The sequence below is a fragment of the Lonchura striata genome, chromosome 15 (assembly GCF_050655825.1).
Source record: "Lonchura striata isolate lonStrDom1 chromosome 15, ASM5065582v1, whole genome shotgun sequence".
Classification (NCBI taxonomy): domain Eukaryota; kingdom Metazoa; phylum Chordata; class Aves; order Passeriformes; family Estrildidae; genus Lonchura; species Lonchura striata.
In genome coordinates, this window is record NC_140717.1 from 1,604,084 (window position 1) to 1,631,328 (window position 27,245).

Genomic DNA, 27,245 nt, shown 5'->3' on the forward strand with positions numbered 1-27,245 from the left:
TCCCGCACCTCTGTACCTGCCCCTAAAACAGAGTCTGTAACCCCATTGGCCCATGCCTTGTCCCAGCCCACCTGGGAGCCCCTGATAAGGGGGCTCTGAGCAGCCATGCGGCCTCTTGGACTTCCTCCCTCTCTTGGCCCTCTCCTCCTCTCTTGGACTTCCTCCCTCCCTGGGGCTTCCCCTCTCCTAAACCCTCCGTTTCTATCTTCCCCTCCCCCATCCTCCTAAGCCCAGCCACGTGCTACGCCTGAGAGCACGAGGCTTGGGCATTCCTGAATTCTCCAATAAATCTCTTCCCCCAAGAGCAAGCTTCAGAGATCTCTGCCTCCCTACACCCCAACCGTGCAGAGGAGAATACGAGTCCCACAACTGGCGCCCAACGTGAAAGAAAAAGGAATCCACGAATCTCGACATCTTCATGCACGGTAATTACCTGTGATAGCCTCCTCTTCGCTCTGAGCACAGGCTGTCGTTGCTAAGCAACGTAGAAGCCTTATCTCTTTAAAGTTTGCTGAGGCATTTTACCCTCGAGCACCATCGCCTGTGAATAGCCGGCTTTTGGAGCTCTTGGGACTGCCCGAGCAAGGAGCTGTGAGCTGGTGGCACGTGGCCACGTTAAGAGAGCGCACCGAGCACTGCCCAGCACTGCCTGCGCTGGAAGCCCCGAGGGGGGAGGTCTGAAGGTCCCAAGCACGGAAAAGCCGTCCGGAGAGACGCCCGGAGCTCTGAGGGGACCTGTGCAGAGTCCTGAGGAGAGGATCTCTGCTTTTGCGAACTCGAGGTGAGCTACACAGGTCTAAAATATGGGACAATCCCACTCTACCCAAGATAGAGATCTCTACAAACAATTGAACCATCTTTTACGTAGTCATAATAGTACTTTGCCTAAGAAAGAGTTAAAAGCCCTTTTGGAATGGGTCCTGCCCCACTTCCCTCATGCGGATCGATCAGCCGCCTTTACCAAAGACTTCTGGGACTCAGTAGGTGATAGGCTTTTTATTGAGATTTCCAGGAGAGATGCCGTTGCTTGCGAGTTACTCCCAGCTTTTAGAGCTGTGGCCGAACTGTTCGTTCCTCGAGAGCCGGTCCCGGCCATGTGGCCGGCCCACGCGGCTGCTGACGACCGCGCCGCGATCCCCTTCCGCCCCGCCCCTCCCCCTCCCGCTGCGGCCCCGGCTGCAACCGCCCCCCTGAATGACGCGGTTCCCGCCGCCCCGGCCCCTGCGACCCCCCACCCAACCCCCGCGCCGCGCCGCCGGCCGCCGGCCCCCGCGGCCGCTTCCACCCCTGCCGCTTCCGCCGCGACCGCGACCCCACCCCCAACCGCCGCGGCTGCGCCGGCCCCCACAACCACCCCCCGCACCCCCCCGATCCCCGCGCCGCGCCGCCTGCCGCCGGGCTCGGCGGCCCCCGCCGTGGCCGCCCCCGCCCCTCCCGCCGCGGCCGCCCCCGCCCCTCCCGACTCCACCATGACCCCACCCCCAGCCCCCGCGGTCGCCGCTCCTGTCCCGGCCCCCGCGGCCGCCCCGCCCCCCCCACTGGCCGCGGGGCTCGTGCCCGCCCTGGCTCCCCCCAAAAACCCTCTAATAGCAGCGGCGGTTGCTACTTTAGCTGGCTCCTTACAAAGCGCCTTTGCCGCGCTTCTACAAACGCTCAATCCAGCGCTCGCCGCCGCCGCTGCCTTGCCGCCGTCGCCCGCGCGGGGAGAGCGCGTGGCCACGCCCCCAATCCCGGACGTGCGACAGGAAGCACCGGGAAGCCCGGTGCGCCCACCCCAGCCCGAGCCCCGGCCGTGGGGGGACACCCCGGGTCCCCGCGCCGCGACCCCGTCACCCCCCACCCCCCGGCAACCCCCCCGCGGAACGTCCCCATCGTCAGCATGCTCCGGCGGGGGCGGCAGACGCGGCCGCCATCTTGGTTCGGCCGGCGGACCACGTGGTGCGCCCCACACATGCGCAGTTCGCAGTGCCCCCGGTCCGGCCGGTCCCCGTCGCCTCTGCCGCGCCGCCTGCCACTCCCGCCGCGCCCCGTGCCGAGACCCCACCACCCCCCGCCTCCCGGCAACCCCCCCGCGGTGCGGCCCCAACCTCAGAGAGCTCCGGCGGGGCGGCAGACGCGGCCGCCATCTTGGTTCGGCCGGCGGACCACGTGACGCCCTCCCCGCATGCGCGGTTCGCGGTGTCCCCGGTCCGGCCAGTTCCTGCCGCCTCTGCCCCGCCGCCGATGGAGCCTGCTGATCCCCACGCCGCCCGTGCCGCAATATGCGATCAACCAGAACCCCCGAGCTCAGCAGCGGCACCGGCAGGACCCCCGCAGCCGCCAGAAGGAGTTCCACTGCCGCTGCCGGGGAATTTCGAGTCGCTTCCGGGTTTGCCGCTAAAGCCCTCCGTGCCGGGTGCCCGCCCGGAACTCCGGCCAGCCGTGCAACAAGTAGTTCTCGTCACCCCACCGCCGCCCCTACAGCCCCTGGATGCCCCCACTTCCTCTCCTAGGCTGCATCCACATTCCACAGCTGCAGCCTCAGCTTGGAGAGATCCCTCCGCATCCTCAGGTTTCTCCCATGAGCCTTTGCTGACAGTCTCCACTCCTGCCCCTCTGCCCCAGCTGTTGGCAGCTGCAGCTGACTTACAGCTTAGCATGCAGCCAGGGAAAGAGGAACAGCACCTGGCAGCTACTTTGACGAGTACAGGATCCACGGAGAACTGTGCTACCCCTACCAATACCACCCCTGCTGCCTCAGTTTCCCAGGATGCTCAGGGGAGCATTGATGGCCTCCAACTGATGGACAGGCATATATCCAAGCCTCATGGTCCCAGAGAGTGGACGGCTGTCCCATCTCTGGACAAGAGAGAATTCCTAGTAGCAGCAGGAGATAGTTGCTTCCGTTTCTCTTATGGTTACCAGCTGTTGGGGGGTACCATAGAAAAGACATCTAAAGCCCTAGAAAGCAGCTTATTAAAACAGAAAAGGGGAATATATAAGGCCACACCCCAAAATTGGTTCAGCAAAGCCCCATACGCATACAATCTTTCAAATTGCTGTATAGGACAGCCTGACATGCCCATTTACAGACACTTTCTGAACAACAAAAAAGTAAAAATAAAAGTCTTGATCAAGACCTCAGTCACAGGACAAATAGAAAGCCCATGCAACCTTGTAACGTGGGAGAGAGGGTTTGCTTGTGTCTCTACAGGCGAAGGACTCAGATGGACGCCGGCAAAGAATGTAAGGCCTTACCATACACCGAAATCTGGCAGTGCCCTCACCAATGGCAGTGACTTTGCAGGTGCAAACCAAGAAGCAAGCGCTCAGATTTGAACTGTGCTAAGACGAGATGAAAACTACCTGCCAGAAACAATTCAAGACTATGGACATTTATTTTCACATGCATGTTAATTTTGTACCCTTGTTGTTACATTTGTTCTCTTATTTCAAATTTTTGTATTGAGATTTCACCTATAGGTTAACCAAAGACAAATGCCTGGGTAACTCTGGCCAAGACTGCAAGCTCTGATACCATATCTCTAACTGATACAAAGCTCTAATAGACTTTTTCAACCTAGTCAATTATAGAACCTTCCTCAAAAGATTTTAATAACACTACCTCAGTTAAATTCTTCCATTAGACTAAAGCAGTCAAAAGGTTAAAATGCTCAATCAGTAAAGAAATAAATGCCACCTCAATTTCAATTAATAATCTAGCTAAACAGTTTATCTGAAGGTTTGAGCTCTGCATCTTGGCTGAAGGAACTCTGTAAAGTAAGTTTGATTGTTTTAAGAGTAATAAGTATAGTTTCAGTACCAATATGTTATATACCCCAAGTTGTGCAAAAATAGTAATTAAGTCTGTATTTACCTTTTCGAAAGTTTAACGAAAAAGGGCAATTGTTGCAGAGGATAGATAGATATGATTGTTATCTTAGCTAGCCGAATGTCACTTCTACCCTTGGATGAATCATGGAGTGAAATGGACTGTTCCATCCCACCCCGCAAAAGATTGTGGCTCATCCCACACCTCTGTACCTGCCCCTGAAGCATCGGAGTCTGTAACCCCATTGGCCCATGCCTTGTCCCAGCCCACCTAGGAACCCCTGAAAAGGGGGCTCCGAGCGGCCATGTGGCCTCTTGGCCCTCTCCTCCTCTCTTGGATTTCCTCCCTCTCTTGGACTTCCTCCCTCTCTTGGACTTCCTCCCTCTCTTGGCCCTCTCCTCCTCTCTTGGACTTCCTCCCCCTCTGGGGTTCCCCTCTCCTAAACCCTCCGTTTCTCTCTCCCCTCCCCCGTCCTCCTAAGCCCAGCCACGTGCTACGCCTGAGAGCACGAGGCTTGGGCATCCCTGAATTCTCCAATAAACCTCTTCCCCCAAGAGCAAGCTTCAGAGATCTCTGCCTCCCTACACCCCAACCGTGCAAAGGAGCTTAATCATCCCACACCCCACACCTGCAAGGACACAGAGCCAGCCAGGAAGTGCAGGAGCAGCAGCTGCCACACCAGCTGCAGCAGGCAGAAATTAAACTGAGTGCACACAGACAGGGCTAACAGGCAGCCAAACAATGCTCTGCTCCTGCCACTCCAACCCAGCAGGGCACCTACCCAGGCTCCTCTGCCCACTCCACTTGATGGTGTTTGATCCATCTCCTCACACTGGAATATACAGGCAGAAGGCGGGAGAGGGACTTGGGACAAGGGATGGAGGGACAGGACCCAGGGAATGGCTCCCACTGCCCGAGGGCAGGGATGGATGGGATATTGGGAATTAAGAATTGTTCCTGGGAGGGTGGGCAGGCCCTGGCACAGGTGCCCAGAGCAGCTGTGGCTGCCCCTGGATCCCTGGCAGTGCCCAAGGCCAGGCTGGACAGGGCTTGGAGCAGCCTGGGACAGTGGGAAGTGTCCCTGCCTTGTTCCCTTAAGGTCCCCTCCAGCCCAAACTGTTCTGGGATTCTGTGACAGCCCTGCTAAGACAGTCCCCAAAGCCATGTGCAGTCCTGGAGCCACCTTTCCCTCAGACTGGCTCAGACTCAGAGGAAGCTGGTGCAGGTTCCAGGGACACAGCCACACACACAGAGCTGCACGTGGCTGGAACCCAACACTTCCCTGCCCTGGCTCTGTCCTGCCTCTTTCTGCAGCTTTTCTCTGCAAACAGCTTGTCCAGCAAGGTCTAATCTCAGCTGAGACCTCCCTGCTAAAATGTGTGTCCTTTGTGGATGAGAGCGGAAAGGTGCTGCATTCCTCCTCCCTCTAATACAGCTGTCCAAGGCACACTCTGCTGCTGTCACCCAGCACAGTCCAAGCCTTATTTTTCCCATTTCTCCAAATCCAGCACCATCAGTCATATAAGATTATTCTCTCACAGATCACTTGTCAGTAACAGCAACATAGCTGCTTTCAAATGGGTTTTGCAGCAAAATTACATTGGAAATAGGACATGCCCACCCAGATCTGCTCCTGAACTATTTGAGGGAAGAGAGGAAGCAAGGTGCCAAGCTCCAGAGCTCCAGCATTTTCTCTTAGGTTCCTTAAATCAACTTCCACATGTGGAGCACCCACAGCTTCCTTTAAAGGCCAAGAAAATTGTACATGTTCAACATCCAAACAGTCTTACAAACGCCAGCCAGCTCCGGGGATGAGAGGGGGGTTACTCATCTCTGTCACTGCCAGGAGTCCCAGCTGTGGTGACAGGAGGGAGCAGCAGAAATGTGCACAACCCTAAAGACACAGAACTGGGGTCCTGCACCATGTGGGTAACTGGGAGAAGGTGTGGTCACCCAGCACTAGGTGCTGGCCATGCCAAGCTTCTGACACTTGGGAATGAGAGAAAATACCAGAGGCCAAGGTGAGAGACACTTGTTCCACCCCTGCTGCCAGTGAGCAGAGACTCTACAACACTGCAAAGCCATTCTTCAGCACTGGCTGCACTGCTGGGAAGGAGGCAGCAGAGCAGTCTGGGCCAAAAGAGAGGACAAAAGGTCAAGCAAGAAACTGGGAGTGTCCTAAAATCACAGAACTGTTCTGGCTGGGAAAACCCCCTGAGATCACTGAGTCCAGCCATTCCCCCCACTCAGCCTTGTCCCCAGGTGCCACACACACAGGGCTGTTAAACCCCTCCAAGGGTGGGAACTCCACCACTGCCCTGGGCATCCCTTTCAGTGACAAATTTCCCAAAATCCACCCTGAGCCTGCCCTGGCCCAGCCTGAGGCCGTTCCCTCTCCTCCTGTCCCTGTCCCTGGAGCAGAGCCCGACCCCCCGGCTGTCCCCTCCTGTCAGGAGCTGTGCAGAGCCACAAGGTCCCCCTGAGCCTCCTTTTCTCCAGGCTGAGCCCCTTCCCAGCTCCCTCAGCCTCTCCTGGGGCTCCAGCCCTTTTCCAGCTCTGTTCCCTGCCCTGGACACACCCCAGTCCTTCAATGTCCTCTCTGCAGCGAGGGTCCAAATCTGACCCCAGGACTGGGGTGTGACCTCAGCAGTGCCAGCACATGGGGACAGCACATCCTTACTGCAAATCTTCAAATTAAACATGTCAAAACTGTCATCAAAGCCCACCTGAGTGTCTCTAGCCCTGCTCCCACACTGCAGCTCCTGCTGAGCCTCCCTTCTGGAAGCTCAGGCCAGCTCCACTCTTCCAGCAGCTCTGCCACAATGTCCCTGTGGCTCTGCCAAGGCCAACAGTGTTTGAATCCATCCTCCTGATGGCCCCAAGTCTGGAGCTGTGGGTGCCAGGACTCCCTGTGAACACATTCCCCCCTTGCTCTGAAGGGCTGTGACTCGTGACCAATAACTCTAAGTGGATATTTGGATACAGCACCTTCCAAACAATCCAGTGTTTGATGGACCTGCTGTTCCCCACCCCTGTGTTCCTTCAGACATTACAGCTGAACAAACCAATTCACTTATTATTTCCACAGTCTAATATGCAAAGGATCCCTTCAATTATGAGCAGGCTCACAGTAGTCAGCTCAGCTCCCAACTAAAGGACAAGAACATCTCATCTGAAGGTTGGGTATGAGCTGATCCTGCTCTAGATGATAAATTTTAGATAATCTAGAAGCTTGCCAAACTTCACTGAAATTAAGTGTCACTTTTATAGACATGAATTAAGCTTTTAAACAACCTTTGGGGTGAAATGAGTGTTATCAGGCAGTAACACCAGGCTGAGGAACATGTGGTGATTGCTCACCCTGACAGGCCAACTGGAGTTTAATAGAGCACAGAGGGACTAGAGAGATGGCCAAAGTCACAGCTCCTGATTGCTCCAGAGGCTGGGGCAGGATTGTGCTCAGCTCTTTGGAACCACATTGCAGCATTTCCACACCATCCTGGAAATAAGAGTTTAAAAGTCCTTTATCTGAAATTCAAAGAACTCCTGGAGGGATCCAGCTGAGCTCTCAGCACTGAGCCAGGACACTGCTGTCTGTATTCCTAGGGCACATTCCAGTATTCAGGTGCTCTGGATGTGGTTTGCCACTTTACCAGTGCCAGACACACATCCAGTCTTTCCAAGCTCCTGGACATGGATGAATTATGTCCACAATGGAGCAAAACTGTTATTTTTAAGAGCAGAGCGGGTCAGCTGAATTTCTACAAGCAAAAGTGTCCCTATCAGGAGCCGTGTCACACCCCCTGCAAGCTCTGAACAACCCTGAGAGCTGTGCTGAGCGGCCTTCAGGGACTGCAGACCATCCCCAGGTGGCAAAATGTCCAGAACAAAACTCACTGACACAGAATCCCTGAGGTTAGAAAAAACCTCCAAGACCATTCATTCCAAGCTGGGCCCAATCTCCACCTTGTCCCCAGCACAGAGCACTGAGTGCCACCTCCAGCCCTTCCCTGGGCAACTCCAGGGATGGGGACTCCAAACCCCTCCTGGGATGGGAACTTCCAGTGCCTGAGCACCCTTTCCATGGGGAAATTCCTGCTGGTGTCCACCCTGAGCCTGCCCTGGCCCAGCCTGAGCCATTCCCTCTCCTCCTGTCCCTGTTCCCTGGAGCGGAGCCCGACCCCCCGGCTGTCCCCTCCTGTCAGGAGCTGTGCAGAGCCACAAGGTCCCCCTGAGCCTCCTTTTCTCCAGGCTGAGCCCCTTCCCAGCTCCCTCAGCTGCTCCTGGGGTTCCAACTCTGTCAGAACTCAAAATGTCCCTCAGACATTTTTTGATGTTCCGGGCCCAGGTCAGAAGCATTTGAGACCCTGGCAGGCAGCCGGAAACAGCTGTGATTTTGGATTTGAACCATGGAATGACTTATTAACCTTGCAGGAAGAACAAGAAGACACAAAAGTTTAGACGTTATAGTAGAAGTAGTCACAAAGTAGAAGGAAGAATTTTTGAGTCCTGTACAGGGGGGTTTCTGTTTTGTACATGGGGGTCAGAAGTTTTAAGATGGAGGGATTTGGGCCTGCCCTGTCCTCCCTCTTTCTCCTTCCTTACCTCCATGTTCTTGGTGATGTTGACACTCACAGATTGGTTTGGAGTACAAAGGCACCGTTTAACATAGGTAATAGGAATTGGGGAAAAGCTGTAAACATGTAACACGTAATGTACCATATAAAAGATAGAAAAGCACCATTTAATATAGGTAATAGGCATTGGGGGAAAGCTGTAAACATGTAACACGTAATGTACCATATAAAAGACAGCAGCAGCCCTGGGTGGGGAGAGAAGAAGCAGTCGGGGTCAGAGAGGATGTCAGGGTGTGTGTGTGCCTCTGCCTGAGCTGTGAGCAAACCACAGCAGCCCGAGGAGAAAATCTTTTAGATAACTTGCAATAAACTGCCTTGAGACCCAACAACAGAGACTGCTGAGCCTTTCTTTGGAAGCACGGGTTGGAGGAGAGACTTTTCCACCACACGGAGCCACCCCCGACCCAGGGTGAGCTCCAGCACAGCCCCTTCCCAGCTCTGTTCCCTGCCCTGGACACTCTCCTTCATGGTCTGCATTGCCCTCAGGGGCCCAGGGCTGCCCCCAGCACTGGAGATGCCCCAGCAGTGCCAGTACAGGGGACAATCCCTGCCTGGTTGTCACCATCCAGTTCAGATCTCTGCATCACCAGAAGTTTACTTTGACCTAAAATCCCAAAGCAAAAGATTCAATACTGAAAGAAAGAAGAAAAATCTGTGGTTGAAAAATCTCCAAAAACCACAAGGAAAAGACCAAGATATCCTTCTCCAGGAGTGCAGGCTCTGTGTCTAGATTGCAAGACAAGAGGTATGCAATTGCCATCTCTAAAGGCATGGCAGTTATCTTCTCTTAATTGGGCAGTTTTCCTTATCTCTTCCACAACCAGTCCTCTCTCAGGGGAGACATCTGCTGATAACAGGCTATTGAATGTCACTGGTGACTGATAAAAGTTGCAGTATCCCATTGAGAGATGCTCTGCCCAGAGGGAGGAGCCAAGCATTCCTACCTGGATATAATCTTGAGTTTCTGGAACACCAGCATGGCTTTTTCTGCACTGGATTTCCCAGAGGAACAGCTGCCTCTTCCACTGTATCTTCAGAGGAAATCGACACCCTTTTCTACAGGATCACTGCTCTCACAGAACCACAGCTGGCACTCCAGGAGGACTGCAGCCTTAATTCTCAATTGCACTGCTGCCAACACCCTGTCCAACAGGGGGTCAGGTTGTATTCTGACTCTGTCAGTGTTGTTTTGGTTCACTGCATTGTTTATTTTATCTTTTTATTTTCTTCCCTAATAAAGAATTGTTGTTCCTGCTCCCATATTTTTGCCTGAGAGCCCCCCTTAATTTCAAATTTATAACAATTTGGAGGTAGGAGTCTACATTTTTTTTTTCCATTTCAGGGGAGGCTCCTGCCTTCCCTAGTAGACACCTGTCTTTCCAAACCAAAACACTCTGGGAGCTGGGAAAGCCACTCTGAGGCCTCGCTGTGCCTCCAAACTCTGCTAGCTGTCACAGGACTGCCCTGAGAGCAGCAAATCCAGCTGCCACTGCTGCATGGAGCTATCCAGCACTCTCCTGCAATAAAACCACTGCTTTGAGGCTGGGATTATCTGCTACAGCTGCAGCTCAGGGCACTCTCACACTAGCAGAAGTTTTACAGGGAAAAAATTCCCAATTTCCTGCGGTTCTGAAAGAGTGCAGTTTAACAGGGCCAGAGCTGAAGGTCGGTGACAGCAGGATCCAACCCCACCACCTGTAAGGACCATTTTCCACATTGAAACACAACTGCTGTGCTTGAGTCACCACCCAGACAAAGAATACTCGAAAATTAATAATAACAAGAAGGGAGAAGGAGGAGGAGAAGGAGGAAAAGAAAAGAAGGAGGAAAAGAAGGAGGAAAAGAAGGAGGAAAAGAAGGAACCTGTTTAGATTATATCAGTATTTTATACAAATCTAGAAAGAAGGGGACACTGGGAAGTGGAATTCTTCAGATTGCTGAAGCATGACAAGAGATACCTCCAGGTTAATTTCTAGAACTGCTCAACATTGAAGAAATTCTTACCAGGTCCACCAAGACCTATTTTAGATCGTCTCTTTGTTTGAAAAAATGCTCTTAAAAAATATAAAAGGCTCATGATTTGGGAAGCATTGCTCCCATGAGCTGAAAGCAGGAGTGGGACAGAAGCAGGGATCACTGGACTGTCCCTTGTTAGCACAAAGGGATGGGAGGTTTGGCCTCCCAGCTGCCTCAGATCCCTGTCACTGTACACAACACAAACATCTTGAACGCTTTCGAGACACAGTAAAAGCCCCCTGGGGGCAGTGAAAGGGATTGAGCTGCTGCACAGACAACCCAAAGCCAACCTAGAGCCAGGGAAATGAGACTGGCACAATTCAGGGGTGGGAATGCCAGGAGCTACCACAAATTCCAGCCTCCACAGCTGATCATAAGACACCTCCAGGATTCTCAAAACCTGGCATTTCCCTTTGACTCAGATGTCTCTTTTAATCCAAGAGCACCTTTCCCTCTGAAGTACAGGACTATAAAACCTCCCACAGCCAAAGGCACCATTTCCTGTCCAGTGATGGAAACATTTGCCAGAAACAGCCTCAGAGAGCACTGCCACTCCCACCTGTACCAACACCAGAGAAAGGCAGCAGAGCCTTCTGTACCTGGCCCCTTTGTCCAAAAGCACCACCAAGGCAGAGCATTCCCACAAAGGGATCCGTGGACTGGTTTGGGTTGGAAGATCAAAGATCAATCAATCCAACTGGTGATTCAGCCATTCCCATGGGAATGCTCCCCACTGCCAGAGGGCAGGGATGGATGGGATATTGGGAAGGAATTGTTCCCTGCGAGTGTGGCACAGGGTGCCCAGAGCAGCTGTGGCTGCTCCTGGATCCCTGGCAGTGCCCAAGGCCAGGCTGGACATTGCAGCTTGGGGCACTCTGGGACAGTGGAAGATGTCTCTGGCCAGGGCAGGGGGTGAGATGAGATGAGCTTTAAGGTCCTTTCCAACCAAAACCAGTCTGGGACTCTGCAATTCTTTATTCACAGAAAAACTCAAGAAATCTGCAAGCACTTGGTGTTTTTAAGAGCTGTTCCTCAGTGTCAGCTTTGGCTGAAGTCTGGAATGGGAGGTTCCACCTGCACAAGTCTCCTCCTGAAGCACCCAGAATACACCAAAGGTAACACACAGAACTGCTGACTGCTATGAGCTGCATCTCTTTTCTGTTCTGTTTTCCTGAGACACTTTTCAGTCATTCAGGGCACATTCACTTCTCCACATTTCCATTTGCCTGAACTGTCCCCTTGTGTGGGGCGAGTGTCATATTACAAAGAAAGGACAGCAAATTTTATCCTTGCCTGAACATATCCTGTACTTTGTTCCAGCTTAGACTTAATTTCAAAGCCCAATACTCCCCAAAGCCCTGCCAAAACCTAAAACAAGTTAAAAAAGGATGCACTTCAAATATAAATGTGTTTATTTTTATTTTCCTCTTTGTCATACATGGGGTTATTCTACCAGCTCTGGTAACACATGAGAGAAGAATCAGACCCCTAAATGTGATTTGTCGATCTCCTCTGCTCCTGCTCAGGTGCTGCAGCTGTGGCAGCACATCAGAATTGCAGTCAGCTCTCCACCAGCTCCTGGCAGCTCTCACACAGTGGGGCTTAAGCATCTTCTGCTGCCTGAATTCCTTCCTTTTACCTCTGTGTTTGCCCTTTATTTACTGACATTTCCTAAAGAATTGATCTCTGTGCCTGGGCATGGTCACTATATTTATTCTGCTCACCACAAGTAATTTGTTAGCTAGCAAAGTAATTTTTAATCTGCCCACAGCCGGTATTTGATTTCTGTAGCACATTCTGGGGACTGCACCAGTGTCACCAATCCCAAAGCCAGCTGTGGGCTGCTAGTGCCACCTGGAGTTAAACAGCTCCTCCCAAAGCCTGCCAGATCCCAAACTCTGGAGCACAGAGCCTGCAAAGCACCCAGCCAGCAGCACAGGACATTTCAGAGGCTCAGCACAAAGAGCCAAGCTGAGCTGGGCACAAGAGCTGCAGGAACTGGGAACCTCAGCCCAAGAAGGGCCAGCAAAAGCCACCAAAGCTTTTAGAAACCTCAACTCCAGGTTGGTAAGCACTTGAAAAGCCCAGTCTTCAGTCAGCCTCTTGCCTGCCTTTCCCCACTAAAAAACACAGGCCAAACCACAGATTTAGCACAAAGTCAGAGCACGACAGTTTAAGTGGCTGCTGAAGCCCAGACTATTTCTTAATGCACCACTTGTCTTTGCAGACAAGTAAAATAGAGGTGTCCTGGGCACCCTGGGGCTAAATTGTAGCCTTCCTTAACCAGTAAGGACAGAACCAACTGGACTGCAGCAAAACTATCCTTGTGGGACAGAATAATTTATCCAATGTCAGCAGGGTCAGCCTTTGGCATCATTAACCCATTCCCAGTGTGCTGCCAGACAGGAAGAGCAGGGATTTGTTTGGCCCTCTTACAGCAGGAGAGAGCAAAGCAAAGAGCACGGCAGAAACACAGTGTGAGCAGCTTAAGAAATCCAGGAATGGTCTGACCTGAAGGAACCTAAAACCCATGCAGTGCCACCCCCTGCCATGGGCAGGGACACCTCCCACTGTCCCAGGCTGCTCCCAGCCCTGTCCAGCCTGGCCTTGGGCACTGCCAGGGATCCAGGAGCAGCCCCAGCTGCTCTGGGCACCTGTGCCAGGGCCTGCCCAGCCTCCCAGGGAACAATTCCTAATTCCCAATATCCCATCTACCCTGTCCTCTGGCAGTGGGGAGCCTCCTCAGCAAACATTCAGCTCTCAGGGCTTTGGGCTCACTGCTCCTGTTCCATTCCTGCCCCATTAAAGGAAGCGCATCAGAGCTGACCTGGGGCTGCTGAACAACCCCTGTGACATGCCAGGGCTGATGGAGGTGGCTGGCACTGAGACTCATCATGTCTGAGCCCCAAATAGCTCAGGCAGGCAGTGAACAATTCCTCTCCCAGCTGCCAGCATCCAGCAGGATGTGGCTGGCTTCAGTCAGACCATCAGCGTCAATAAAACATTTGGCAAATCCAGGAGCAGCTGTGACTGATGATGCCACCAACCCCAGCAGAGCACAAAGTCCTGGTCAGCCCCTGAGTCATGAACAGCCTGACTGGAAGGGAGCACAGGGATCATCCAGTGCAGCCCTGGCCCTGCACAGACACCCCAACAACCCCACTTGTGCATTCCTGGAGCTCTGGCAGCCTCGGGGCCATGCCCATTCCCTGGGGAGCCTGGGCAGTGCCCAGCACCCTCTGGGGGAAGAACCTTTCCCTAAAATCCAACCTGACCCTCTCATGACACAGTGAAGGGTGTTTTGGGTTTTTTGTTTGTTTTACAGAAAAAGAAAACCCTACTGTGTTTTTCTACTTTCATCTTTCCTATTGAAACAGCAGCTCCAGACTCCCTCACCAAGGATTTAAATGTACTTCCTGAGAAATCAGGAAGACTGGAAAGGCTCATGAGTCCTTCACCCTATATTAAATCCTTCTGGCACCCAGGCCAAGCAAAAGCAACTTTCAGCCCAAAAGGGATTGTGTCAAAAATTTACAAGCAACCCCAAAAAGCAAATGTGAAATTGGGCTGTATTCACCAAGCACCACAGGAAATGTGAACATGGAAAGTTTGTTTCTACTTTCAGTTTATTTCATTTCTTTTTGGCTACACAGAATGACTGAAGCACTACCAGGAGCTCTGCAAACCCAACTAACAACGACTGCCAGCCTCTCCACAGTGCATTGGCACTCACCAAAGCCTCAGAGCTGTGCTGCTGTTTCAGGTGGAGCTGGGCACTGATGGAAATGGAATTGGAATTGTCTTGCCTCTGCCTGGGACTTTCAAAAGTAGCTCTTGCTGAGAACCTGCTATCAAGGTATCTTGCTGTTATCAAGGTACCTGCAAGCAGGCAGCTTCAAGGGTTCATACCTCTGCAGCCCAATGGGGAGGCTAAATTTAGCCAATTTAGCCAATGCCAGGGCTAAAATAAAAACCTTTGCTTAAGCACTGCTCCCTTTACCTCGAGGAAGGTAAATTGCTTTGAAGGTGAATCCACAGTCTGAGGAGATGCTGCTCCAAGGAAAACCTCTTGTTATGCAACTGCAGTATCAAAGAACAGCTCTCCCTGAACCACTAATACTCATTTTCCTTCTCTTGGGCTAATTATGCCCTCAGGGATACTCTTGAAAAGACACTGAGCCTACACCCAAATAAACCAGTTCGTGGAAAATAAATGAGATAAATCTTTTGACTACACTGCACTTGTTATTTTAGGGAGAATGATGCTGAGGGAAGAAGGGAATTGTTTTATTTCTGTAGCCACAAAAGCCTTCCTGGTGTGTTATTTACAGGAAAAAATGTTATATGACATAAAAAAAAACCCCACAATGCAGTTTCTCTTTTTTACAGTTGAGTGACCACTGAAGAATTTGGTGAGAGCAGAGGAGGGAGAGCTGGGAGAGGCAGCTGGGCTGTGAGGACACAACAGTTTAGAGTCTTTGAAAGTGCAGATTTATGTAAGCAGATCCTACCAGTGGCTCCAATACTGGCACTACCATGAGCACTGCAGGAAGGGAAATGTGGACCCGCTTGTCTGGATAACAAATTCCTGTCCTTGGAGTGTCAGAAGGAAATCAGAGCTCTGTGGGGAGCCTTCTTAGAGTCAAAAGAATTATGGCAGGAAGACTTTCCAAATGGCCACTTTGTACAAGAGCACAGTTCCATTCACACCCAAACTCAAATGAGGAGGGACTGGTTGTTGGAACTTAGGTTTGGTTTAGAGGTTCTGTCTGGTGGTAAAGTCTTTCTTCTAACATGTGCTTTTAAAGAAAACTTAGCAGTTTCTTGTTGTTTGGTCTTAAGGTAGTTTATTGTAAGCTATTTAAAAGATTGTCTTTTTTGGCTATTGTGGTTTGGTTAGCAGCTTAGGCAGAGGAACACATACTCTTGATACCCTCTCTGACTGCTGTCTTTTTCTTCCCTCCCCCCTGATTTTGGGCTGTTGCTATTTTTTATATGGTATATTATGTGATAAATGTTTATAGGTTTTTTTTAATATCTATTACTTATATTAAATGGTGTTTTTTTATTTTAAACTAATCTATGAGTGTTAACATTATTAAGAACATGGAGGTAAGGAAGAAGAAAGAGGAGGAACAGGACTGGCTTACATTCTTTTATTTTAAAACTTTTGACTTTTACGTATAAAGTAAAAACCCCCCTGTGTAGGTGTCAAAATTTTCTTGTATAATACTAAAAAATTTTTCTTTCTGTTTTGTAATTATTTTTACTGTAATATCTAACTTTTGTGACTTCTTGTTTTTCTTGTAAAGTTAGTAAATTATTCCATGGCTCAAACTCAAAATCACAGCTGTTTCCAGCTGCCTGCCAGGATCTCAAATGCTTCTGACCTGGGCCTGAAGCCTCCAAAAATGTCTGAGGGACATTTTGAGTTCCAACAACTGGTGAGACTGAGCCAAGGGGAAATGCTCCAACCACCACACAGAACACAGGGCAGGGCCAGCACAGAGCACTGCCCCCATCCCCTGCTTTCTTTAATAATAACTAAATATATGAATACATAAAAACAAAAGGCTACTACCTTAAACACAAAACCAAGTAAAATATAAATACAATGCAGTCAAATACATGACAGAGAAACCCAAAGTAACTGCCACCACACCATACCTTCAGGGATGAGACTGAAAAGATGGACTGGTCCAAGGACTGCACTGGCCCCAGCCAGCAGCAGCTCCCTGAGAGCCATGAGGAGAAGGCAAAGTCTCTGCCACTCCTTGTTGAGCCCTTGGGTCATTCCTCACACTTTGCTTCCCAGCTGTGCCAAGGCTGATGCCAACCCAGTGACCAAAGCTGGCAGCCACGGGCTGGGCAGAACACTGGGCACTGCAAAGCTCAGGCCAAAGGGCAGCTGAGCCCTGGGGGCAGCAGGGCTGGGCTGCACAGCTGGACTGGCCCAGCCCTCAGTGATGCAGGGGCATTCTCAGGAGCTTCCAGGGCAGCCCCATCCCTAGAAGTGCTGAATAATTGTGATGTGGCTCTGAGGTCATGCCTTAGTGTTCAACATGGGGGTGATGTTGTGTTGGTGGTTGAACTTAAAGACCTTTTGCAACCTTAAAAATGCCATTATTACGCTGATTTAGCAGCAAAGCAAACACACTCCACCCCAAGAGAGAAAAGAAACCAGACCAAACTCCCCTTTAGTCTCCATGTGAGCAGCAATGGGAAGCTCACATCAGCCTCCTCCTGGCTCTGCCACTCCTGGCTGAGGCTCCTGAACTGCAGGGCTCAGTCTGGCTCGCCTCAGGCTGGTCCTTTGCTTTAAAGAAAGACATGAAATTCACTCTAACTGCTCTCATTGGAGAGCTGCTGATCTAAACATCTACTGGATGGTTAAAATTAGTTTGAACTACTTCCTTTTCTGGAAACAGTGTTTCAGCAACAAATCAGAGTTTGAAACGGAGATAAAAGCAAGGGACAAAGTTGCAAAACAGAAGCAAAGTTGATCATTAAACACTCCCTGACAAACCTACACTGCGGGAGCAGCAGAGTGTGGGACCATGGGCACATCTCTCAAGCTGCCCCAGCAGATACATTCAACCATGGGAGCTCCAGGCACTGCATGAGGAGCTGCAGCAGAGTGTCCTGGGGGCCAGGAGGGCCACTGGGATCATCAGGAAGAGCATTCCCAGCAAGTCAGGGAGTGATCCTGCCCCTCTGCTCAGGCCTGGTGAGGCACCACTGCTGCAGGGCTGTGCCCAATTCTGGGCTCCACAGCTCAAGAAAGACCAGCAGCTCCTGGAGAGGGTCCAGTGGAGGCCAGAAGGATGATCTGGGGTCAGGAGAGACTGTGGGAGCTGGGCCTGGTCAGTCTGGAGAAGGAAAGGCTGAGAGGAATCCCATCAATCCATAAAATATCCCCAGGGGTATCAGAGGATTGTACCAGGCTCCGTTCAGTGGTGCCAGTGACAGGATGAGGAGCAACAGCCATGAACTAAACCACAACAAATTCCATCTTCACCTGAGGAAAAACTTCTTCCCACAGAGTGCAGAGTTCTGGAACAGCTGCCCAGAGCAGGCTGGAGTCTCCCTCTATGGCCACATCCCAAACTCCCTGGGACACATTCCTGTGCCACCTGCCTTGGTGCTGTGGGACTGGGTGATCTCCAGAGGCTCTTCCAGCCCCAGCCATTCCGTGTGTCCTGTCCTGTCTGTGGGTCAGGCCTGCCATGAGAGCCCAGGGCAGCCCCTCAGCCACACAGAACCCCTCTCCCACTTCTCTGCTCAAAGCCAGCTCCAAGGCTCCGAGCTGTGCCCCTGCTGCTCTGGCAAAGCCTCACCTTGTTTAGTGAGAGCCTCCCTCAGGGCCGGGGTGATCATCTCTCTCCTCTCAGCTCCAGCAGCTCCTTCCTGCAGCTCCTGCTCTCTCTGTTGGAAGAATTACAGGGAATTACAGCCAGCTAGAGCCAGGCCTCACCTCCAACACTAGGGCACACCTGCTGGACTGACTCAAGCCAAGTGCCACACAGCAATTCCTCTCATCCTGCATCTCATCCTTCTTCCCAGCAGTGACTTAGGGCAGTAAACTGGAAAAGAAATACCCCCCAGAACACCAGTTTTGTCCCACTGACACAGCAATAAAATTCCCAAGGATATTTTAACAACCAGGGAGTGAAATCTCATCCAAGAGCAACTCCAGGTTTTAAGCCCCAATGTTTCATGAGTGCACAATAACCAAACCAGTGTGTGCCTGGAGTGCCACTGCTTGGGAGAGCTCAGGGAGCACAACCAGGAGTTCACAGAGCAGCTGCTGGAGCAGCAGCCACCTGCACCACCAAAATTCAGCCACAGCAAAGGCCTGCAGGAAAATGCTGCTCCCCCTGTGCTGCCCACAGCAGCCCATGGAGGTCTGGCTTCCAGCTGCTTCCACACACAGCTAAGCCCTGAGCAGGAGTTGCAGATATTGAGATAAAGTCATAGGCAGGAGAAGCAAACCCTGGCACGTAACAAGTGGTGACTCCCCTGCTGTGTGAGTGTCACTGCTGAGACTTTATGGGTATTCATTGTTTCATGTCTGCACAAAGAAGCATCAAAGTGGAAATAATTACTTGGATATTTCATGCAACTTGTAATCTGTCAGTCCTTTATGGCTTTCATTGAAGGAGTTATAGATAAACAACAAAAACCAGCAGAGGACATTTTGTCTTGACAATACTGAGGCTATTTTACATCCAAGCCTCTTTTGTGCCAAAGCCATGGAAAAGTTAATGGAAATGCTTTCAGTTTGAGTCTCCTCACCAACTGTCAGCATCACTAAGGAAACCAGTGCTCCTGACTTGCCAAACTGCTCTTCATAAACAGGGAGAGGAGTCTGGCTGCTCCTGCACATAAACAGACTGCTTCTGTACCTGAGCAACAGCTCAGAAAATAAAAGGTGCCTCCAAAGAAAAATAAATTTGAATATTAAAACCCCCACACACAGAAGTTCAAGGACAAAACAGAGCTCCTAATAAACACTTGAGAAGGAAATAGGAGAGTAAAACATTTAGTGACAGAGATTATTACCTTCCCTACTCATTTTGGATAAAACTGCCCACAGCCTCAGGGATGTTGTTCAGAAATGTATTTTTCAACAACCAGTGCCACAACATGGTCCTTTCTGAAGGAGAAAGCTGTATCCACCCTCTACTTCCTTCCATTCAGCTTCCTGAGCCTTTAGGCAGGACTTCATTGGTTTCTCTAACACATCAAAACTCTCCTGGAAGCCTACATCTAATAATTAATTGCCATTTAGTGGGTTTTAAAGCTCATTTATTGAGCCTTGATCTTAATTTATCAGCAAGACTCTTCAACAGTAAAATATTAATATTGCTGGGAAAGCTTCATGCATAAGGAAGGACGGAGATAATAGATAAAAAACTTCATCTTCCAAGTGCTAAATAAAGAGCTTGTCCTGCCACAAGGCATCACTTAACCTAGGCCACAGGCAAGGCCCTACCTTAGCACAGACTGAGACCTGGGCCAGAGGAAGGAAGCCCTGCCCATGGCAGGCAAGGGGAACTGGAGGAGCTTTAGGGTCCCTTTCCACCCAAATCACTCCCTGATCCTGTGATTTGGGAACCCCTCAAAGTCCTGAGCAGGATTTAAACCTCCTGGTCTGTGCTTTACCATCTCAGGCCAGGCCAGGCCAATCCTCCCAGAAGAGCTAAATCTCCACTATGGAGCACATCCTAATATTAAAAACGCAGTCATTGAATTAACTACAAATGAGAGACCCCATCCAAGAAAGCCTCTAAACAAAGCCCTTCTGCATGGAAAACATTTGCATTTCTACCTGCCTGTCACTGCAGCACCTGAGAAAAGCACTTCAATAGAACAACATCCAATTCCTACGTGACAGGGCAGAAATACAGTTCAATTATGATTTTTCCCTCACAGGGAGGATCACAATTCTCCCTGCCCAGACCCCAATGTGAGAGCCTGTAAACAAAACCATGCTTTTTTTTTCCCTGTCCTGCAATACCTGATTTGTTCACTTTGGCAGGGCACTGGCTGCACGTACTCCTGGTAGGAAATGGAATTACTGCACAGGCATTTTCACTTCTTTGCTTAATAAACCTTTCAGATCTGTTATTGAGGGTTGGAGAGGAGGGGAAAAAAGTTAACTTTGCCCAGAGGAAACTTCTCCAGTTGTGGTGATTTAGTAGAAAGCCCTGCAGTAAATCCAAGGCAAATCATTGTCTTTCCATAACAAATCAAGCAAGCAGTGACAAGAGCCAGCTTTTTAGGCCCATGTAATACTTCACTGCCAAAAACTGGAGGTGCAGCTCACAAAGGAGTGGGCGCAGAGATGAGGAAAACCTCTGGATACACCCCAATTCCTTGGAAGGCTCAGCAGGCTGGAGGGGTTTGGTTGTGGATAAAGCCAGCTGAACCTCTGCAGCACCCTTCCCTTTCCCTCTCACACAAGCAGCACAACAGGCAGAGGCAGCACATTCCCAAGGCAAGGAAAACACAATTTCCATGCACCAAGATTCCCTGCCCCAGGACAAATCCCAGTGCCAGTGTTTCAAAGGGTTTCCTCCAAATCTGCCTTCCAAACTCAGCCCCAGCCACCCCCAAAGGTGGCCACCAGGATGTGCTACTGCCGCTTGTCCTTCCTGCAGTGCCCTCTCCAGGATGGCCAGGTGCCTGACACCTCCCTGTTTCCCACTTTATCCATCAAACACTCTTCAAAGTGATCAATGCAGGGGGGAAAGAATAAAAAAAGACACTGAAACTCCACACAGAGGCAGAGAAGGTTGTGGCTGGTCAGACTCAGGAAGAGGAGGTTGTGTGGAGACCTCAGAGCACCTGCCAGGGTCTGGAGGGGCTACAGGAGCCTGCATCAGGAACTGGAGTGACAAAACAAGGAATAACAGGTTCAATCTGACAGAGGGAAAGCTGCAGTTCAGTATTAAGGAGACATTATTTCCTGTGAGGGTGGGCAGGCCCTGGCATGGGGTGCTCAGAGCAGCTCTGGCTGTCCCTGGATCTCTGGAAATGTCCAAGGCCAGGCTGGACAGGGCTTGGAGCAGCCTGGGATAGTGGAAGGTGTCCCTGTCCATGGAACAAGATGAGCTTTAAGGTCCCTTCAAACCCAAACCATTCTATGATCCTCTAAACTAACTGCATTTAGGACTTTTAGTCTCATGGCTCTATTTACTGATGTGCCATGGCAGGGAAAAAAAAAAACTCCCCTAAAAGATTTTATTCTCAGAAAAAAATTTACACCCAATTATGACTCAACTTCTTTCCTGCCTAACCTCTCAGTGGTCAGACAAAGGGAAGCCCTGGCCTTGCCATGATTTACAGCCTCATCCACCTACAAGCTCCAGGATCTTTTCCCAAATGAAAAGCACAAGCATTAAAGCAAAGAGGAACATACCAGGGCTGGAGCCAGCACTAACAGAACAGCACTGAGGGAACGCTGGCCAGGTTGTCAGAAAAAGCTGCCTGGCAAGAAGGATTAGCAACACTTGCCCAGGAGCTGAGGAATGAACTATTAAAGTTCATGAATTGCATGAACGAGAGTTAAACTTCACAGAGCAGAGCTCTGGAAGCAATGCCCCAGGGGCAGCAGGACAGCCAGCAATGCTGGCAGCTCCTCCCCTCCTCAGCCTCCTCTGGCAGGGGCACCAGAGACAGGACCCACATGGGGATCTGGGGAGCTAGTGGGACCCCAGGCTGACCGTAGGAATGGCACTCCTTTCCTTACAAAACAACCTTCCTGGAGGGCCGAAATACATGGGAAAACAGAGATAGGGAGCCCACTCCACAAAGACGCCTCTGAACACGAGCACAGGAGCAGAGGGTGCACTCTGGGGACCACCCTCCTGCAGGAACACAGCTGTGGCTGTCACAATTCAGCTGTGACAGGCAGAGACAGAGCTGCAATCTGCTGAGCCCAGGGATGAACACCCTGTCAATCCCACAGCACCCTGGCCCTCGCTGCTGTCAGTCACCAGCAGAGACAGCCTGGAGCTCCTGCAGCAGAGAGGAGAGCTGAGAACTCTGAGTGAGCGAGCTGTGAACCAGCTAACAGCCCAACAGACAGCAAATCTTATTAAAAACAGCTGCCAGAGCCTACATAATCACAGGCTACACACCCACCCCAGCACTGCCCAGTGGAGCACAAAGGCTGAGAGCAGCACAAGCAGTGAGAGGGGAACAGGGCAATGAAGCACCTGGCCATGACTGAAACATCAGCTGCCTGGGGCACAAGGGAAAATTGGGGCAGGTGCTCTCAAAAAGTGGCCCTAAAGTCACAGAATCGTGGAATGGATCAAGAAGGACCCTAAAGCTCACCCTGTATGGCAGGGACACCTCCCACTGTCCCAGGCTGTTCCAAGCCCTGTCCAGCCTGGCCTTGAACATTTCCAGGGATCCAGGGGCAGCCACAGCTGCTCTGGGCACCTGTGCCAGGGCCTGCCCACCCTCACAGGGAACAATTCCTAATTCCCAATATCCCATCCATCCCTGCCTCTGGCACTGGGGAGCCATTCCCTGTGTCCTGGCACTTCATCCTCCTTGTAGGTTCCCTTCAAAATGGGGAAAGCTCCTGAGAAGTTCTGTCTGATACCAAAAAAACCCCAAATTCAGAAAGAGGACTTTTCTCTCGAAGTAGAAACCCCTGTGAATTTTAAACAAGGAGGTGGAATCTTCATCTCCCTCCCTATGCTGTAGGATACAGAAGGTCCCTGGTGTTGTCCTGAGGCAGCAGCTCCCACCTAAACAAAGGAAAATAGACCTGCTGCTTCATCCTCATGGAGGGAATTTTCCATTTCCTTTTGTCTGAAAAGGCAGTGCTGAGATTTCTGGACATTTACAGCATTTAAATCCCAAACTCCTGCACACAAGCAGTGACAGGAGCTTATGCTGCCATCCAAGTGCATCAGCCTGAAAGGGCACTGAGCATCTTCCTTGAAATGCAGAGGCAAAAATGATCCCACCAAAGTCACTTTCTCATGGATTCAACATCAGCTCAAGTCCTGAAGGACAAGAAACCTCCCAGGTCACAACTTTCCAATGTATCTGGAGGGCTGCACAGGGGGTTCAGAGTGCTGCACTGAGCTCCAGCAGCACTACTCTGCTGTAGGACAGCTTTTACAAGGTGCTGCTGAAGCACAGCTTCAACTCACACACTGCTGAGGGCCCCTGCCAGAGTTTGTTTGATTTGGGAGACTTCCTTGGACAAGCCAGGAAGAAGATTGATTTTGAAAGGCATCAAAGGAGTCAAAACTAACAATGTGTCTGTGTCCAACCAAAAGGCACTGCTTATACTTGAAAACTGAGCCATATTTTCACATTTTCTTTCTTCTGTGCTACAAAAATACCAACTGAAGCCCAGTTAACACAGTTTCACAAGTGTCCCAAATGCCCAAATTCAAACCAGTAAGATTTTCCATTCAGTCTCTTCTGCTCTCTCACACAGAACAGGCAGCACACAACCTTCCACACTCTTGCCATCTTCTGCAGTTTCTTTTTTAAACAGATCTGTAAAGACTTCTCCACTCCTTTCCTTTCCATGAGTTCAGGACTAAAAGGAAATTTAATATTTAATTTCAACAGCAATTTTTCAAGTGGTCAAAAAAAACCACAGAATCCTGGAATGGTTTGGGTTAGAAGGGACTTTAAAGTCCATCCAGTGCCACCCCTGCCATGGCAGGGACACCTCCCACTCTCCCAGGCTGCTCCCAGCCCTGTCCAGCCTGGCCTTGGGCACTGCCAGGGATCCAGGGGCAGCCACAGCTGCTCTGGGCACCTGTGCCAGGGCCTGCCCACCCTCCCAGGGAACAATTCCTGCCCAATATCCCATCCATCCCTGCCCTCTGGCAGTGGGAGCCATTCCCTTGTCCTGTTCCTCCATCCCTTGTCCCCAGTCCCTCTCCAGCTCTCCTGGAGCCTCTTTAGGCTCTGGAAGAGCTCTGGGCTCTGCCTGGAGCCTTCTCCTCTCCAGGTGAGCACTCCCAGCTCTGCCAGCCTGGCTCCAGAGCAGAGAGACTGTGCTGCACTGATTTGCAAAATTTCAGGAAGTCTGCTCAAATCTGTCATTAGAAAAGTAGGAGACTTAAAAAATGCACAGCAAAAAGAAAACCACCTGAGAAATGGAGCACAAAGTTGGTGAGAAATGGTGAACAGGAGAGCTGGGCTGCTGCAGGGTCAGTCCTGACCATCTCCACCAAAGGACATGGTCAGGAAAAGGCTGCAAATAAATATTCAGAGCTCTCAAATACCTTTACCAAGGAAGTCACTGCCACGCCACATGTTAGAGACTGCAGACTGCACATCCAGACACAGGTTACAATAAAGTTATTTTTGGGGGGGGGGGGGGGTTTCTTTGCCTTTTATGTCTCAGAAAATGTCTCAAGATCTCTCATAATTTTGTTTAGCAATTGTAATCCTTTCCCTTAGCCAAGGTTTAGAGAAAAAATATTTGAACCCAGGAAAGGAGAAGGGCAAAGTGTCCCTATGGCAAATCCTGCTGTTAATGACAGAAGTAGTCCCCAAGAAGTAATTTAATTTCTTAAGGCTCATTTTAAAATGTAGACTCACATTGTATTCTGAGCCACAGTAGCACAGGTCAGAATCTGGCCCAGAGCAGCTACTGCAGATAAGGGCACATTTTTCATAAAGAAATCCTTCACCCATTAAAAGCCGAAGCTTTTGGAGCTGTCCACATCAGTTTTAACTGCAAGTTACATACTCAAATTTTGTTCCATTTCGTTAACATATCATTGACTAGTCTTTCCTCCTTTAAAAAGTTCCTAGCTGTAGCAGAAAGTTGCACACGATCCTTGGTCTGTAAACCTAAGGCATCAAATGCCTCACTGCCCACTGCCCCACTCCAACCAAACCCAGCTTCCTTAAGAGTTCTTTCACCCAAGGCCTGCAAGGTTTGGGCTTCCACAGCAGCCCCAGGCACCAAGAGCTCCCGGGAAATGCTGGAAGGGGTGGGATTTACAATGGCTAACCCAGGGGGACTTTTCAGGGACCAAAGGGACACAGGGACACAGAGGGACACAAACCAAACACACTGGGGCAGGGTTTGGCTCCTGGAAACTTTCAGTGTGCTCCTATCAATCCCTCTCTCTTTCCATTGCAAATAGCCTGTCAGCATCATTACACTCCTTATTGTAGAAAACATGAGCATTAATCTCAAAATTGCATCAACAAATATGCCCATTTGACTGCTTCCAAACCCATCAAACAAAGAATCAGGACATTATTATTGCTATTACTCATGCCTGAAGTTTAGAAATGTGAAGGTTAATAAAGTCATTCTGTTCCCTGGGAATGAGTGTAGATGGATCTGTCCTTTCAGCTGATCTCCCAGCTGGGGGAGATAATCCACACTAAGAACTGGTGTCCCTGTTATTAATGGCACCTTGCAGGCCACAAACACCATCAGAGTTCATTTTCCCTGACAAACCCACATCAAAGGAGGAGCTCTAGAGGAAAGGCAAAGTGTGCCACAACCACAAAACTCCAAAGTCTACCTCGTTCTTAAATGCATTAAAAGCCATCAGCACATATAATGAGATTTGGTAAACTCATGCAGAATTTGCTGTTGGATCAGCTACCAGATAACATACTCGAATATATTACCAATATCTACCCAACCTTGTGTCAGTTTGGGCTCAGACTCAGTGTGCCGAAGGCACCATCACCATGAGCTGTGTAACTTCACACTCAGCAGCTCTTCAAAAATCCATCTTTTCTCTAACTCAGTTTGTAATAGCTATAATTCAACCTGGCAGAGAGGTTCTGGCATTCCCCTGGAACTCCTGAATCCATCTGCCTGGTCCAAGTGGCTGCAGGAATCCAGTACCTGCTTCAAGCCCTTTGACAATACTTTACAAACCTGTAGAATATGGGGGGGAAAACTGTAAGACAATCTCAGCCTTGACTTCCATCAAGGCAAACAACAAAAGGCAGATGTAAAATGAAATTAAGATGACCAGCAGAGATGTGAGCAAGGATTTATTAGATTTCTCCACAGCCTCACTCTGCCATCCCAGAAAAGGCAGGACAATAAGGAATTCCAACTATCTGTGCCAGCACAGCTGCCTTACCTACTAGTAAGTCTCACAAGAGCCAATCCATGCAGAAGAGATGAAAGCTGGACACAAAACCATTCCAAATTAACTACAGTGCACAAGGCAGAACCTGCTGTTCCACATCCCATAGGCAGAGGGGTGAATACCCAACAATGACACCCATAGAACTCCTGCTGGAGAGCATCAGGCACATTCCTGACCCAAGGAACTCTGAGGAAGAAAAACTGTCTGTGACATAACCCTAAAGATATCCAAGTTCCTCTCAAGACTTGCTCACCTGTGTGTGAGCAGTTCAGATCTCAAAGCCCAGAGCGCTTGGCTGCGTGGACAAGGAGTTCTGGAGAACAACAGGTTAGGTCAGGGAAAACAACAGTGTCACACCCATTTTACACAGTTCAGCATTCCATGAGAGGGAAAATGGGTAAAATGGCCAAAGGCAGAATGACTCACCTGGTACAGGAAAACTCTCAGTGTAGACTCGGAGCCTAGAAAGGGGACAGGACTTAAACAGAGGTGCCCTTATGCACACTCAGAGTGAGCTCTCAGGCCCACACCAACACTTTCCCCCTCAGGATTTGATCCTCTGCAGGAGCAGTGTTCAGCTCTCACAGCAGAACAGCTCTGACAGCTCCTCCAAGGAAAAGGCTCAAAGGATCAACACCTGCAGGTTCCAGCTCCAGGTGAGTGTCTGTGTTCAGGCAGCAGCTGCCCCTCTGATCAGGGTGGCACTTGGGACACAGCCACAGCAACCTGATCTGCAGAGTCACAGCTGAGATAAGTAAAAGATAATTTGTTCACTGTAGTATGCTTGCTTACTTTAGTTTGCATAAGAATATACTGTGGTATGTTAACCTAATTTATTTTGCATAAGATAGTGGCTAAGAATGTACTGGTGTGTCTTTGAAATGCTTATTTGCTTACAAGGTGATAAGGAGGTTGAGATTACAGTCCTGGGTGTGTGTGTATCTGGTCTGCTTGCTGTATCTCAAAAGAAGAGACTTAGAAGCTATCACAACGACCAGACTCAGACTACATCTGGAGAGTCACGCCTGCAAGGAGAAGGGGGGGGATAAAAGGAAGGTTGGGACAGAACATTTTTGCGCGCCGTTGGTGGAGCAGGAGACTCCCCGGCCGCCCAGCGCTGAATTTTGCCTGCCTTACTCGCTTGCTAATTTTAAATAAAAT

The 27,245-nt window shown here is 50.3% G+C and overlaps 1 protein-coding gene across 3 annotated transcripts in view; it reads right to left on the reverse strand.

The window, feature by feature from the left end:
* Window positions 1–3,358: 3,358 nt before the first annotated feature.
* Window positions 3,359–27,245, reverse strand: part of LOC146765968 (S-adenosyl-L-methionine-dependent tRNA 4-demethylwyosine synthase TYW1-like) — a 132,200-nt gene continuing 108,313 nt past the window's right edge. For 2 of the 3 annotated variants that reach the window (XM_085592804.1, XM_085592805.1), the window contains exons 9-10: window positions 17,802–17,889; window positions 3,359–16,780 (exon numbers count right to left, since the gene is read on the reverse strand). In XM_085592804.1, coding sequence (XP_085448930.1) covers window positions 16,692–16,780; window positions 17,802–17,889 — 177 coding nt within the window. In that variant the 3' untranslated portion in view covers window positions 3,359–16,691. Of the gene's footprint in view, window positions 16,781–17,801; window positions 17,890–27,245 lie in introns of those variants that run through there. The other variant, XR_014958618.1, reaches the window with a different exon arrangement.